Raw genomic sequence first — 14647 nt, forward strand, 5'->3', positions numbered from 1 at the left:
TTGAATTGACTGTAAATTTTGCAATTATCATTGTTAACTTCACGTACGTATGAAAAGCAGAAAAATTTTTCCAAAGAAACTTTCTTGTTGCCTTGTTCGGGTAAAATTTGAAGTACAGCTTCAAATATTTTTAACTCTGGTAAATAAAAGTAATTAATGAAAATTAAAACCCAACCCGGGCACGGTTTCTCTCTCTTTTTTGTTTTACGCTCGTTCTATTTAAACCTTGATGTGGAAATGAATTTGGAACAAGACGAAATCTGCAAGGTACAAGAAAATCACATGGAATCATTACGATGTTGAAGTGGCAAAACGGATAGTTTGAAATCACCATAAATCACAGCTATTTCTAAATTGCTGCGACAATTAAAAATCGTGACATAACGGTTTTAAAGTACAAGTATGTATAAAAAAAAGACGCGGAAAGAAAGGCTGAGTGAAAAGTCGCTGATCCGTTAGCAGAAAAAAAAAATTAACCAAATAAATCGATACTTTGTGTGCACAAGAGAATAAATTACTCAAAAATGATGCCGTACGTATATCAATAATATGCATAATACATTCTCGTATATGTACACGATACGGAATAAAAGCTGCTTCAGCGGATCGTATAACGTAACTTATTTTACCTACACGCCACGCATGCGGTAAACCAGGATTAAATTTGACTGTACAGCTACGTGAAATATTTTGGCTATATCAGCGGACGTTCGGTGGACATAAAACAAGATATATAGGCATGCGAATGTATATACGCGTATGTAGACTGCGGTACACCAGGGGATGATGATTTTTGTGGTCGCGGCAACGATTCGAAAACCGCACGCGTTTTCCCCCTGCTGGAAGTTTAGTACGACCACCAAATGACCAGCGATAATATATACAGTGACGTATTTTTATTTTACACATTTAATTATCGATTTCATTCACTGTTATCGGCTATATTATTAAAATTCTTCGATTATTACCGCAGAGAGAAAAATTCTCATGGGTATTAAAAAGTTCGATTCTATTTCGTGTAATTGTAGTTGACAATACTATATTTTCTGGTTAATGCGATATTGAATCTGTTTGTTTGATTCGCTACATTTTTTTCTTTTTTTTTTTTGTTCGGTTAAATGAAACTTTAAAATCAATTCATTGTTGCGCATATCTCAAATTATCGCATTAATCTGAGAAAAATATAGTACGAATTACCGTAACCGAATAAAATAGCAACATATACTAGAATCTTAAATTATAGCTACAAAACTTATTCTCAGTTTGAACCCAGATCCAGGTTTTTATATTATAGAAATAAATGAGAGTAGTTAAAAATTGACAAACTTTTCAAACGATCGGTAAATTTTTCTTTTTCCTCGTCTCTTTCTCGTACTCGAAACGATAAAATGATGACAATTCGTACACATAATGTATGCTTATACAAAAAGAAAAACAACATATGTACAGATATCAGAGCAGTCCTTAAAAAGGTCATTTTTGAATTCAGACCGGCGCGCTCTCCAAATCAGCTTCAAATAATTCAAAAATAATTTCCCAATTTTTTCAGATTCTTATTTGAACTCTAACGCGTGGCCTCAAGATCATGGATTTCCCCATTTAAACTACAGATGTTTCGGACACATTCTCAGATTATATTTTATTGTAAGAGTAATGACGTTGAAAAAAATCTCTAACTGCGAGATTTTAATGTGCATAAATGCCACTATCTGAGAAAAAAATCACATCACGTTACCAGGTAATCTAAACAAACTGCACTTCTTCAAAATGGAAAAAAGTCAGATTTCAAGGATATGCGATTCGTCTGGATTGTCTGGTATGACGATATAAATTTTTCCCAGACATTATCAGCAATGCACATTAAAACCTTGCAGTTACAGATTTTTTTCAACATTACTACTCTTATAATAAAATACATGCTGAGAATGTGTCCGAAACACATGTATTTTAAATGGGGAAATCCACCTTCTTTGCGGCGCGGGTTAGAGTTGAGGTAAACACTGGAAAAATTGGGAAATTATTTTCGAATTATTTGGAGCCGATTTGAGGGGGGCGCTAGTCGGAATTCAAAAATTACTTTTTCAACGACCACCCTAATATATTATACATATATTTAAATTCAATGTCACTTGTATTTCGGTATCATACCAGCCATGAGAATCTGGATCCAAAATTTTTTATTTGAACACGTGATAATCCGAAACTTCGAAACTCTCGGCGCTGCGTCGAGAAACGATAATCAATCAACTTCAATCTTTCGATATCTACGTCCTTACCTATACGTGGTATAACGATCAATAGCGGTATAAGACTGAGAAGCCGGGCAGACAATTTTAAGACGTACGTATATATGTATATGTACGTATTTCTGTCACAGAGTTTCTTTTTGAACGGTTTTTCTTCTTCTTTGCAGTTCGGAAAACTTTATATTCAACCGAATTATCACGTAAAGTGGAGAAAAGTATGCAGAAGAGAATCCAAGTAAAAAAAAATAAAGGAATTAAGAAAAAACGCAATAAAGTTCTAGTTTGGGAAAAAAAAAAAGAAAGAAAAATTCACCACTTGCACTCACGAAAACCAATTTATTTGCCGGAAAATGAAAACTATTTCTCTTTCTAACGTTGCGGACGCTCGAAATTGCTGATCGAACTTGAGTGAATAACTTGTTTTTCATATTCAAATATACCTCATCGCATGTATTTATACTGCCGCCGTGTATATAATTCGATATTGAATATACAATTCATCCATTCGAGGTACTTTGAAAAGAAATATTTAATCGATCGTGCCTGTACAAGTTGAACTATAAAACTTGCACGGTGGAATTCGATATGTAAATTGAATCAGTAATATAGTCAGCTGCTACATGCACTGAGGAAATAAAAAGCATGGAACAGATTTTCAAACTATTCATCTGCCAAGTTTTTACCTAAGCTTGACTTCTCGTTGTATAAAAAATACTGTCTTACAAATTCGTCAAAATCGGTATTAAACGTAAAGCTCGTTACGAGATTGTACCTACGGGGTAAAACTCACGTCTGCTTGTATTATATGTATCTGTACATTTTTCTTTTTCGTTCCTTTCTTATATAGTGGAAAAAAAAAAAATGATTAATCGCATGTGCGAATTTGCATGTCTTGAACACACGTTTCGTACGCATCTATGCGTACAAAATACATATGGGGCATTCCACGGCAAACCAACGGGTCATTGGCCTGACCCCCTGAGATTCTGACGTCAAATTTAATTTTTGATTTTTTTCGATCGAAAATGATTCCCATAATTGTTCAAATTTTTTCCGACATTTTATAAAACTGCGATGACCCGAAATATCCTTGATACGAAGATGGACGTTCTTAAATCTGACAACTTTAATAAAAACACATCTTTTCGTCACGATTCGAAAATGGTATGAAAATGCAGAGTACATTTTTTTTTTTTTTTTTTTCATGTTTGTTTTTCAAGGTCAAATTTTTTTCTCAAGCTTTATGTTTAATAACGATTTCTTGTGGTAAAAAATACAATAAAAAGAAACTTCATCTTGATAAAATTCGATTTTCCTTTAAATTCAAGAACGAAACGAAGAAAACGAATTTAAGTTTAAATTTTATAAAAAGAAAATGATGCTCAAATCGGAAAAAAAAAATTCGCTTTACTATGTATAGAATGTAAGGGACTTGCGATAAAGTTTCACGGATGTAAATTCCGATCATAAGTAAGGTTATTTGCATAAGGATCATTAAACTCCGTGCCAAGTTATGCTAAAGGGCTTCGTTAGCAGTGGCAACATCAACTTCGTAACCGTCCGAACATCGCGAACTACTTACGTAATATCATAGACAGATGTGTACACGTTTTATTAGGTTGCGCTAAATCAAGCTCTTGCAAAAATTTTTATCCACGAAATTTCTTGCCTCTCCTCAAAGAAGCGATTAAATATTTTCTCCGCCTCTATACTTTTTTTTTTCCAACGGCACTTGAGCTTGTAAAGCGATAAGTGCGAGTGCCTCGAAATAAAGAGGAAACTAGAAAAGTCGTTGAAAGTACAGATGATGTGTCTCATTGACTTGGAATAATTCTAACGAATAATTTACTTTGTTGTAGATAATATTGAAGAAAAATGTTTGATGTGTTCAAAATTTTTTTTTAGTAATCACTGAAAATTATACACTAAGAAAAATTTTTAGTGCCGGTTACCGCTCAGTCCTTCACAAAATAAAAATTAGTTTTCTAGCCGTTACCAGAAAGTCTAGTATCCGTTACTATTCTTTCTCATTGTGATCACTGTTATTATATTTTCTTGTAACTAGTGTGAAAATTTAATGCTTGTGCAACAATAAATTGACGTTAAAGCCTTATTTAACTAAAAAAGAGTAGAGTAAACTGAAAAAACTGATTTTGTATTGCTATTACCAAAAAAGTATCGACAATAGCGGAAAATGGTTTGAGCGTACCTCGTTTTTCGTAATTCCAAAAATATTCAAACAATTTTTTTCTAACGATACCTGTTTTAATGAATTTTTCTAGTTACTATGACAAATGAAATTTTCCTCATTGTGATAATTGAAAATTACTTGAAATAAATAAATAAAAATAACTAGAAAGCAAACTAGAACGATGAGTAAAACTGAGGTACCATAGACACAAAGTTGGGGTATAGAAAAATTCGGTAAGAACAGAGAATAGGTGGAAAGAGTAGGCTAATTTTAAATTTTGTTGTGGGTACATCAGAGGACCTGGTTGGAATTTGGACAACAATCGACGGTGCGACAATGGCCGAATGCGGTCCGAGTACGCCTATTAGCTACTCCATCAATAATGGAAGGTCCACTGCAGCGGATCCACGGCATAACGGTGAACTTTTTATCTATTTCCATTTGGCCATGGGCCAATATTCCGCGAGGCAGGAGGCAATATTATCTCTTTCGGGGAAAAGGGTGGCTGGTGGCTGGTGAGGAGGGGCAGGGGGAGGGGGAGGGAAAGAGGAACCGCACTCCTCGTCCTCTCCTCGCGCAATATCGTCAACTTGCAAAAGGCTGCGGGACTAACCCGGTGACCCGCGTCTCTCGCCGCATCGCCCCCTTATCCACATCTCTATCCATTTCTGGACTTCTCTATTTTTCTCTCGCTCACACTACGTACGGAGTCGAATTCCGAACGCTGGATGGATGCATGAATGCATGCAGGCATGCATGCACCCTCCGAAATCCTTTATCTGGGTATCAAAGAGGCGGCAACGTGCCGACGATATTCGCATTCGTACGTTATTTTCGTCAAGATTTGGGACCCGTAACGTTGACGTAACTAGGTACGTATTTTTAAGAGACGAATCGTTGTTTAGAACTTTGGGATTGCGTGAGATTCATTGAGGGAATGCCATATTTAATTTAGACGTGAACTTTTATATATCTCTAAATTTTATCCAAGTCTGCGGATCACGAATGAAAAAAATGATTGATAGCCGAATTTTACATGCAATTCTCGACAGAAACACACCGATGCATTTTTGCCGTAAAATCAAAATGTATCGGCGTGTTTTTGTTCAGAATTGCATGTATTGTGCCCGCTTTTCCGTTGCCATGCACAGCTTCTGATAATGGCCTAAATAGAGGAGATTTAACGCCGTCGGTAAGGATTGACTATAGCATCCCATTAAGGTGCATTGAGCGTGATGTCAAGCAACTAATTTAGAAATTTTTATGAGAATCCAACCATCGTTCTTTTGATTTTTTTTTTTTTATGAAGTCATCGTTTTGAGGTTAAAAAGTGCACTTGGCCAGTTAAAATCGATAAATTATCATACGGATTAGTAATCAAATCATTTGCCATATATAACCTCAAAGCCTATCTGGCGGCGAGATAAAGACATAAAAAATCTGTACGATATTGAGAAATTTCAAATCGGATCAAAATTTTACAGAAAAACTGTAACTATGAGGATTCTCGTAAAAACTCTTAAGAGGATTCTTCTGGTCCATTTCGACGAAGAGGTATATGGGAGATTCCCCGTCAAATCGAACGAAAAATCGAGATTTTTTCCCTGACCACTTTTGATGTTTTCGCCCTTTTACTCACTTGAAGTTCGTATTGAAAGCATCAAATCTAAATTTTTTGAGATTTTCCTGACCAAGAATTTTCTTACCACAGCTAGTTGATAAATCAGCTTTTGACGATTTCTTAGTTTTTCTAGTTAACGTAGCTTAAAATTCAGATGACATATGGAAAAAGTTCATAGGCAAAAGTTTCGCATCTTTGTATGAAATTTCTAAAAATAACCTTATGCGATTTTTCGTGCCCCGTTAAAGTATAGTTTTGATGAAAAATTTTGGAAAATCTTCTGTTACAAAATAGTGCCCCGATCGAATTGGCTGAAATTTTTACATTGCATGTCTTTTTCAATACCAAAGATCGTCTATATGAGTATCGTAGCGGGCGGAAAAGTAGTTCAAAAGTTACAAGTAACTGTAAAATTTCTCATCTACGTACGTGTGGCGGTCTGAACGGTGACAGTTAATACAGTCGGTATTACGATACGCGACACATCGTTGAATTCTTACCATGGATGAATACGCTTCGAAAATATTGTCCGGCAGTAGGGAATTCACATATCATGTCAGGAATCGTGATAAATGATAGACCGAAGTATACTCCTCAAGAAAAACTCGTCAACTGAGGTTATAAACAACAAGCGTAAAAATTGAAGATCGCGCTCGATGCGCAGCAGCGCCACGCGCAGGGTAAGCAAATTTCTTGCCACGCCGCGAACTTTGAACCGAATTCCCGCCACCGTGTGAATATTTGTTGACATATCTTCTAAACCACTGCACCGTCGACTGCGAAGTTTTGAGACAACCTTACGCGTTGAAAATGGCACGCTGTGCATAAATTGTAGCACGTTCGATCAGGGCACTTTTCAGTTACGAATAATTTGTGCGCATTTTGTGTCAAAACTATACTGAAACGGGATATGAAAAATCCGAAAAAGATACTCTCGAGAAGTTGACAAGAGAACCTAAAATTTTCGTGAAGGAACTTTTCTCATATGTCGGTCAGGTTTTAAGGTACGTAGGCGCGAAAAATCAAAACATTGTTGAAATCAATTTATTGGACGAGTTATCGTGAAGAAATCATGTGTCGAAAAAATTTGAAAAAATTCATAGGTCATCTTTTCAATATGTACTTTGATTGTATGAAAGGGCAATCAGATTAAAATGGGTCAGGGAAACCGACCGTTCAATTTGACGTGCAATACCCCATACACACACATGCATGACGTATGTGCATACATATTCATTTGACGCAGAAATAAAGTAACGGCATACATTCTCCAAATTTAATATTGCGATTTCTTTATTTCTGCATCGAATGAAACTGCATTGGAGGGTTTTTGTTCAAAATTGTGTATAAAATGGAGCTGTTAAGCCCGTTTTTGCCTTTCAGATACATGGACTTCGAGATTTGGAGATATATACGTCAACGTCAAAATCGACCAGGGCACCCCCTTAAATCTCTCACGTGATCCCGTGGTCAAAAATACTCAAGAGTATGGATCATGGAAATTTATAACTCGTAAACCAATTATTCAATTCAATTGGTGTTTATATTATATTTTATATTATTCAAAATTATGTAGATCCAGTATCAATTACGTATTTTTTCATTAAAATAAATTGATAGGAGGAATATTCATTGGCAACAACGTAAACCATTTCGATCGGTGACATGTTTCGTCATGCCCACAAGATCTCAAAAACGGCTCAGCTGATGTACTTCAAATTTTGATACAATATCCTTGGATAGTTGATCCTCTTTGCCAAGATCTTACTTTTCTTATAATTATCACGTTTTTTCGTAATTAAATAAAAGACGTCATAAATACCGGACGATAAGTCGAATTTCAACTACAAACGATCACCATTTTTAGAAAATGCAAATCCGGATTGTGGTAAAAAAGATAAAGTCTTCGAGAATATTGTCCTCAAATTTGAATTAAATCGGTTATGCCGTTTTTGAGATACCGTGCACACCGCAAAACATCGACTGAAATGATTGACGTTATTGGTAATAACAATACTTCCTTTTAATTGATTCTAATTAAAAAAGGATGGAAATGAAACTGGATCTACGCGCTTTCGAACAAAATGAATTCGAATTCAATCAAATAATTTTTTTTTGAGAAATAAATTCTAGCAGTAATCCCTTCAACCATAATGAAATAGAACATTCTCATATTTTGGAACTTAAACCCTTCAAGGTCATTCAAAAAATTACAAAAAGTGATTTTCGTTTCAATTTTTTGTGGCGTTAACGTTAATAACTTTATTCTCGTTCATTTTTTCGCGCAAGACTCCGCGACGCTTTTTAAGCTCTTTTAATTCAGCCGAACTTTCCTTCGAACAATTGATCGAATCGAAAATTATGACTGTGTCAATACCTGTCAAATTATATAGAAACTAAAACAAACAAAAAAATATTCAGAAGATCAACGCTGGCCGCTAACGCAAAGGCTAGCCGTTTATCGAGCCTTACCATTTTTTCTTACTTTTCAATATCGCGGAGAAGTGTTTCTACTTAATCATATTAACAGGTTTATTTTCAAAGTTTCAGTGAGAAAAACGTAAAGAGAAAAAAAATCAGAATCAGCAAAAAATTCAAGGGCAGTCAAGTTCAGAGTTCAGTGACTTGTTTGAAAACTTTTTCTTTGCACAACTTTGTACCATTCGTTTTCATTGTGAGCGCTTCCCACCGTTTTAATTATCCAACCAAGCATGGACCGATTACTTCATATTTACTTACACATTCGATACGGTTTTTGACATCAATTTCCTAAATAAATAATCGATTTTTCTGAATTTTCTTAACATTGGTCACTTTTTCCTCAATTTATAACAATTTTCAAACGATTACACGGTTTAAAGCCTATCGAACAATTCACAACTCCACACCATTTCCGCTTATTGACGATTCATTGTATTGAAATTTGTTGGAAATTAGTACTATTGATAAAAACGCAAAGTGACTTATACTTTTCAGTTTTTTTGTGTCTATTAAAAATAGATCTGTTCAGAAGTAAGAACATTTATTTATCAATGTTTCTGTCATGCACAGGCTCTACTACAGCTAACAAAATCTGGCTCACATTTGCTGGTGCCAGATTGATTTTGGAAAATCGTTGCCTCTTACCTTCTTTGCGAAATCATCCTGCAGAATCTGCCTTTCCTTGTTTACTTCGTTGCAGATCTGAGCTTCAATTTTGGCTCGCTCAGCTTCGTCACCAACCAATTTTAACGCGTGCTCCAATTTCGCGGCATTTACCGTCTAAAGGAAACAATGATAGTGAGTAACAAAATGCTTAATATCAATAAAAACTGAAGTCTAAAGTACCAGTTAACTTTTGAATGGTTTTCAGAGTCAGAATTTGCATTTGCCGCGATTCAAATAGAGAAAAAAAGGTGCTGGCCCATTTTTTAACTTTATAGACCTTCGACTATTTTTTCTTCTTTTTATTCGTGTTTCGCATCTTTTAAATAGCTGATTCTCACCTGAAGTCGTTGAAGTTCCTTGGTCAGAGCGTTAACTTTATGATACATGTGGAGTACGAAAAGGTCGAAGGAATCCTCGTCGACGGAGAATTTCTTCTCGGCGATGTTGACTTTTGGGAAAAGAATTTCCAGCTCGTCTTCGAAGTTTTTTCTCGCTCTGAGAACCTGTTTCCAATACCTTTCGGTGACATTGGCGCTCTGCGCCTCTTTGTCAAACTTCTGCTTTGCCTCGTCAACGTCGTCGATTATTTTCTTGATGTTTCGTCTCGCGACTGTTTTCGAAACAGGGGATGCAGCGAGCTTCGGGTCGTCGATCAGGCTCGACAATGTTCTCAAAGAACGCAAGGCCTCGCCTGCGCTGTTCTCCGCCTCAGCCAGCGCCTTTTTCCTCGCCTCTGTCGCATCCTTCAATCTTTTATATAAAGAACAAAAACACACAAAACATAAGTAAAAACATGAAAAAAATTTAGAGTCAAACTGAAACTAGAGTTTTACAGACTTTGTTGGATTTTATAACTTCTCAACGATGTCGAACTGATGCTCGCATTCTCACCTGTCCCAAAATTGAACATCTGTGTTTTCGGTGTTTTCTACTACTTTGACTACGTCTTTATTGTACTTCTCGATCGCGCACGTTGCTGTATGATAAGCTTCGATTGCTCTTGCAGCAGCCTGTCCACAGGACGCCTCAAGTTCGACAAGATTTTCAGGCAGCAAAGTGTCCTGATGATCCTTGGCTGGTGAAGAAACCTCTTTCGAAGCTGTAAAATGTGCGCAATGGTGAATAATTTGTTGCTAGTAACGAGCTTGGGAATATTGTTAGGTTTCTGGACTATTGGGACAGTTATACGTTATTCGAAAGCTGTTTTTAGTGAAAAATAATTAGCAAAAATAGGCGTTGACCGTCGTTATCAACGTACCGAGTTCAGCTTCGTCTTTTGGGTCCCCGACGAAGCGGATTTGGTAAAACTGTTCATTCTTCGGCGGTTCCTTAACATCAGACAATGTCTCAAATGCTGATTTCGGAGCTAAAGCAACACATGAATTGTTAGTCGAGTAAGTTGTGCAGTTGTCCACTCGACACATACACAATGTTTTTCACTCGCTTTCAGTTCAAATAATTAGTCAAGTTACCAAATTACAGTTTGTAAGTCAGTAATTAATGTTTAAAAATAATCATGCAGGGCAGTGTAACCTGGGAGAAACTACATGGCACAGTTCGGTCCGAATTTTCATTCAAAGTATTGACTGCTTCAGCTTGTTTTGTATCATATTGGCAGTAAGCGAATCGGATTTTATTTAAGCCATGCACGATTATGCGGCATTTGAACTGTACCATAATCTTTTAATCAGCAAGTAAGGATAATAAGGATGGGAGGGACAGGGCTCACGTATATAATTCTCTATGGTCCTCTTACAGGCTGATATCACTGGATTCTTCCCTACTTCCGATGGATTCCAATCTGGCTGACTGGAGCTGCAAAAAGATAGTCGAATGAGCCATTTTTAACGACAACTTTTAGATGGAGTTCTATTGTCAGGTTCCGCTTTATTGCATTGTTTGTTTCAGTTTTTATCTCATCAATAAAGTTCGTGAAAAATGAACCAGACAAGATTTGAATCAGGTGTTTAGTGCTCAAGTTATCTTAGAAAAATATTTTGATTGTACTATGATTACCTTTGCGTAATTCTCTCGTAAAGATCTCTCAGAGAATCGAAGAGTGATCGTTCCTCTTGAAAGATGATTTGGATCACCTTGTTGCTGCCGGGAATCCATTTTTCCAACGTTTCTCTGAACTCTGGATCTTGCTTGGCATAAGCGAGAATACCAAACGTTCCGATTGTCAAAGCTCCGAGTGTTATCAGGCCACCTGAACCTCGGGTTTTCTCTCTGCAGAAGATTTGACGTTAGGAAATTAATGATTGTAATGCAATTATTTTTTCAATACTTCACATCATGCAAATTTGGCATAAATAATTATAAGCAGAATGATTAAAACCTCATTCAAGAGTAAAGAAATTACAGGCCGAAAATGTGGTTCTATTTCCAAATTTCACCCACTATCAAAACCCCCACATGCAAACAAAACCGGTAGTCTTGTTAAACAGCAGAAAAATATACTTTTACAACATGCAAGCTGGCCGAATATCTCGGTTCACACATTTCAAATACCTTTTTGGTGCTTCGGTCGAATACTTAGGTCCAGAAAATCTGGACGTAAGTTTAACGTCCTTTAGAAGTCTGAAAGCAGAAACTGGCCACTGTAATTTACACGTTGCCAAAAAAAAATACCAGCTTAAACAAACTGCAATGAATCGAAGAAATGTTTTTGAGATAAAATCTAGTTCAAATCTGTTTCTGGATAATTAAAAGGGGAAAATATAAGGTCTGTGAAACTTTGACGCTAGAGGATTCAAGAAAAACCAATCGCAGTACTATTTGATACAACCCTTGACTCAAACCATCGGTGCTTTTGTCATTAAGTAATTTCTGAGGATCTCAACTGCGCCAGCGTTTTGCTTCGAAGAAATTTAACTACAAGTCAAATACAAAGTAATATATAAATGAATAAAATCAATGAAATAGGGGCAAAATATCAGATTTGATAATAGGGTTGCAGTTATATCGTGCTGAGCCACATCATATGAAAACTTGGTTTGCTGTGAAGTTTTCAACGTCAAGGTTTCGACACGATAAATTTTTAAGTGTTGACACATCAAAGTGGGGATCGAACCAGAAACTGACAAGAGTGGCGCCGAATGAAAACAGAGAATCGATTCTCACCTGCCATCGGGTTCGCATTTGATGGGAGTTCGTGTCTCGTGATACCTGGCGTTGAGCAGATAGAGTCTGGAATACCCGTGTTTCTTAACCTGAAAACATAGGGTCAGGGTGTTAGTACATATGACGCGAAGCTGATCAGAGTAACATAGAATTATGTAAGCTGCTGTGTCTGAGTCAAGCCATCTTGTCATCGGATCAGAAGAGAAGCCAATGAAGATATCAACACGACTGAAACTTTCCCAACGGAAACTGATGGGAGACAGCCAAGGTGTTGGTTAATAAGTGAAAGTAAAAAAAACACTGACGATCCTCGAACCGAGGTGCCGAGGAAGGCGATTTGGCCGACCTTCGTGTCAGCCCTCGAGCTTCGCCATGGCCGGAAACATTAATAAACGTGTAAAAAATCTACGAGATGATACCGCGAGCGACGGACAGATGCATGATTTCGCTGGCGATTTGGACCAGCGGAAGACGCTCTACGTACCCGATTCAGACCGTTGCACGGGAATTTTAATCCAATTCGGAACATTTTTCGCGGGCGGCCGGTCGCTCAGCCAAGGGGGAAAAAAGGAACGACGGTCTAACGTGGGGCCCAGCAGTCAAACAGCTGATCGTGGACCGCGGAATCGCGGAACTAACCGAGCGGCTGCAGAATGCTGCGCATCGTCGGTCTGGCTTGGCGAGGTGAGTGCCCCGGTTTTCGCCGGGATTTTTCGACCGCGGCTCGTTCCTCAACCTGGCAATCGGCCTCTCCGTGTTTCCACCTACATTTCACGCTCTTACGGCGTCCGCGGGGGAAATTGCAGCTGGATTACAACAAGTTTTGAGGTTAAGTTAGCAGTGCTGAGCTCACTGCCATTTTGATTTTCCAGCCGCTGGAACTGCGCGCGCAGCCGGAGTAAGCGCGGGACATTCAAATCTCTCTAAACTCATCCCTGCTGGATTTACGACCGCGACGACAAATTGCCGATGTTTCAGCGCCCTTTCTACTTATTTTCGACCCCTCGTAGACTCGGCTAGGGATTCGCGAGTTTCGATAATCAGGTAACGGCCATTAAATGAAATTTATAACACTTTACATATTTCATTCTGTCTTTTATTCCTTCTTATTGTCACTCAGCGAACCTCTAGCAGGGATGCTTTTGCCAGTTCCTATTCAGTCAACGCAAGTCCCTGTGAGAACGTTGACTAAGTTTTCACTCCAGAAAGGGAAACGAAAATGTGTGAAGGCGGTCATCAAGCGATTCTACAGACTGAACTGGTAATCTTTGTACTGATGAAGTTTTCTTTCATTGATTAGAAATACGCAGATATGAATTTGTATTCTTAAATTTCTAAGTGGTAAAATAACCCGATGCACATTTACAAATTCTCAACTAAGAGCCGGTTTTTGAATTTATTCAAAACATACAAAGGAAATAACAAATAACCGTTCCCAAACCTTTTGATACAAAGACCACGATTGATTTCAAGTCTCTCTGTGCAACCTATTTAGAAAACTGTAACAAGTGTAATTTTTGGTTACCAAAAAGTAATGCAGCTCACCCTAATTGAATCCTCGGTGATGTTTCTGATATATAATGTAGTAATGTTTCTTTAATTTTGTGTTACTACTTTAGGGGTTGTTGGATTCGCACAAAGACAGGCCGACATAAGAAACTCTGGAAGAAGTCGCCAGCGAATAGAAGACGGCTAAGACAGCACGTCTTCGTAAATGCTACACAATCTTGGCTGCTGGACACGATGGTAACCAATTTCTGGCGAAGGCCTAGATTCTACGTCAATGATCCTTACACTCCGTATCACTCTAGAGAGGAATTCATTTTCACCAGAACTAAACCGTCTTTGAAGTAATTCTGTATAATATACATTTCTCGAACCTTACACGTATCAATTCGTGAGGTTAGATATATATGTTGAACTCGTACCAATTTTACATATAATGTAACAAAATGTGAAAAACTAGAATAAAAGTTAGCCAAAGATAAGGCAAAAAAATCAGCAAGAATCAAAAGATAAAAACTGTTGAACGATAGGTAAGATTTCTTGCATATTTTTGAGGCAATTGATGGGAACCTGATCAGTGAGGAAAATGAGCCTAAAAATGTAAGGGTTAGAATACAAGCACCTAAGTTTGGTCATCTAGTACATTCTAATTAAATATGTAAACCTGTTCTCAGACTGTTGATATTTCAGCTCACATTATTCGAATTTCTTCTATATCACTTCTTTTGCTTAGTACAAATGTTGTTTCACTTGCTTTTATAGTTATTAGCAGAAGTCACATCGCTAGGGATTTTTTGTAGTGTGTTCTTTTTT

General features: G+C 37.2%; 2 protein-coding genes across 3 annotated transcripts in view; one reads left to right on the forward strand and one right to left on the reverse strand.

Annotated features, from left to right (window-relative positions):
• Mitofilin (inner membrane mitochondrial protein mitofilin) overlaps nt 1–12951 on the reverse strand; it is a 47358-nt gene extending 34407 nt beyond the window's left edge. Inside the window, exons 1-9 of one of the 2 annotated variants that reach the window (XM_046619625.2) lie at nt 12813–12951; nt 12329–12417; nt 11717–11785; nt 11222–11434; nt 10962–11020; nt 10464–10571; nt 10097–10304; nt 9544–9955; nt 9185–9319 (exon numbers count right to left, since the gene is read on the reverse strand). In XM_046619625.2, the coding sequence (XP_046475581.1) occupies nt 9185–9319; nt 9544–9955; nt 10097–10304; nt 10464–10571; nt 10962–11020; nt 11222–11434; nt 11717–11785; nt 12329–12417; nt 12813–12857 (1338 nt within the window). In that variant the 5' untranslated portion in view covers nt 12858–12951. The remainder of the gene's footprint in view (nt 1–9184; nt 9320–9543; nt 9956–10096; nt 10305–10463; nt 10572–10961; nt 11021–11221; nt 11435–11716; nt 11786–12328; nt 12418–12812) is intronic. The other variant, XM_046619626.2, reaches the window with a different exon arrangement.
• On the forward strand, nt 12866–14473 carry mRpL35 (mitochondrial ribosomal protein L35). The gene is made up of 4 exons (XM_046619627.2): nt 12866–13012; nt 13201–13372; nt 13449–13589; nt 13948–14473. The coding sequence occupies exons 1-4, from the start codon at nt 12982–12984 to the stop codon at nt 14180–14182; spliced, it is 579 nt and encodes a 192-aa protein (XP_046475583.1). The 5' UTR covers nt 12866–12981; the 3' UTR covers nt 14183–14473.
• Nucleotides 14474–14647: the final 174 nt, after the last annotated feature.

The sequence above is a fragment of the Neodiprion pinetum genome, chromosome 4 (assembly GCF_021155775.2).
Source record: "Neodiprion pinetum isolate iyNeoPine1 chromosome 4, iyNeoPine1.2, whole genome shotgun sequence".
Classification (NCBI taxonomy): Eukaryota; Metazoa; Arthropoda; class Insecta; order Hymenoptera; family Diprionidae; genus Neodiprion; species Neodiprion pinetum.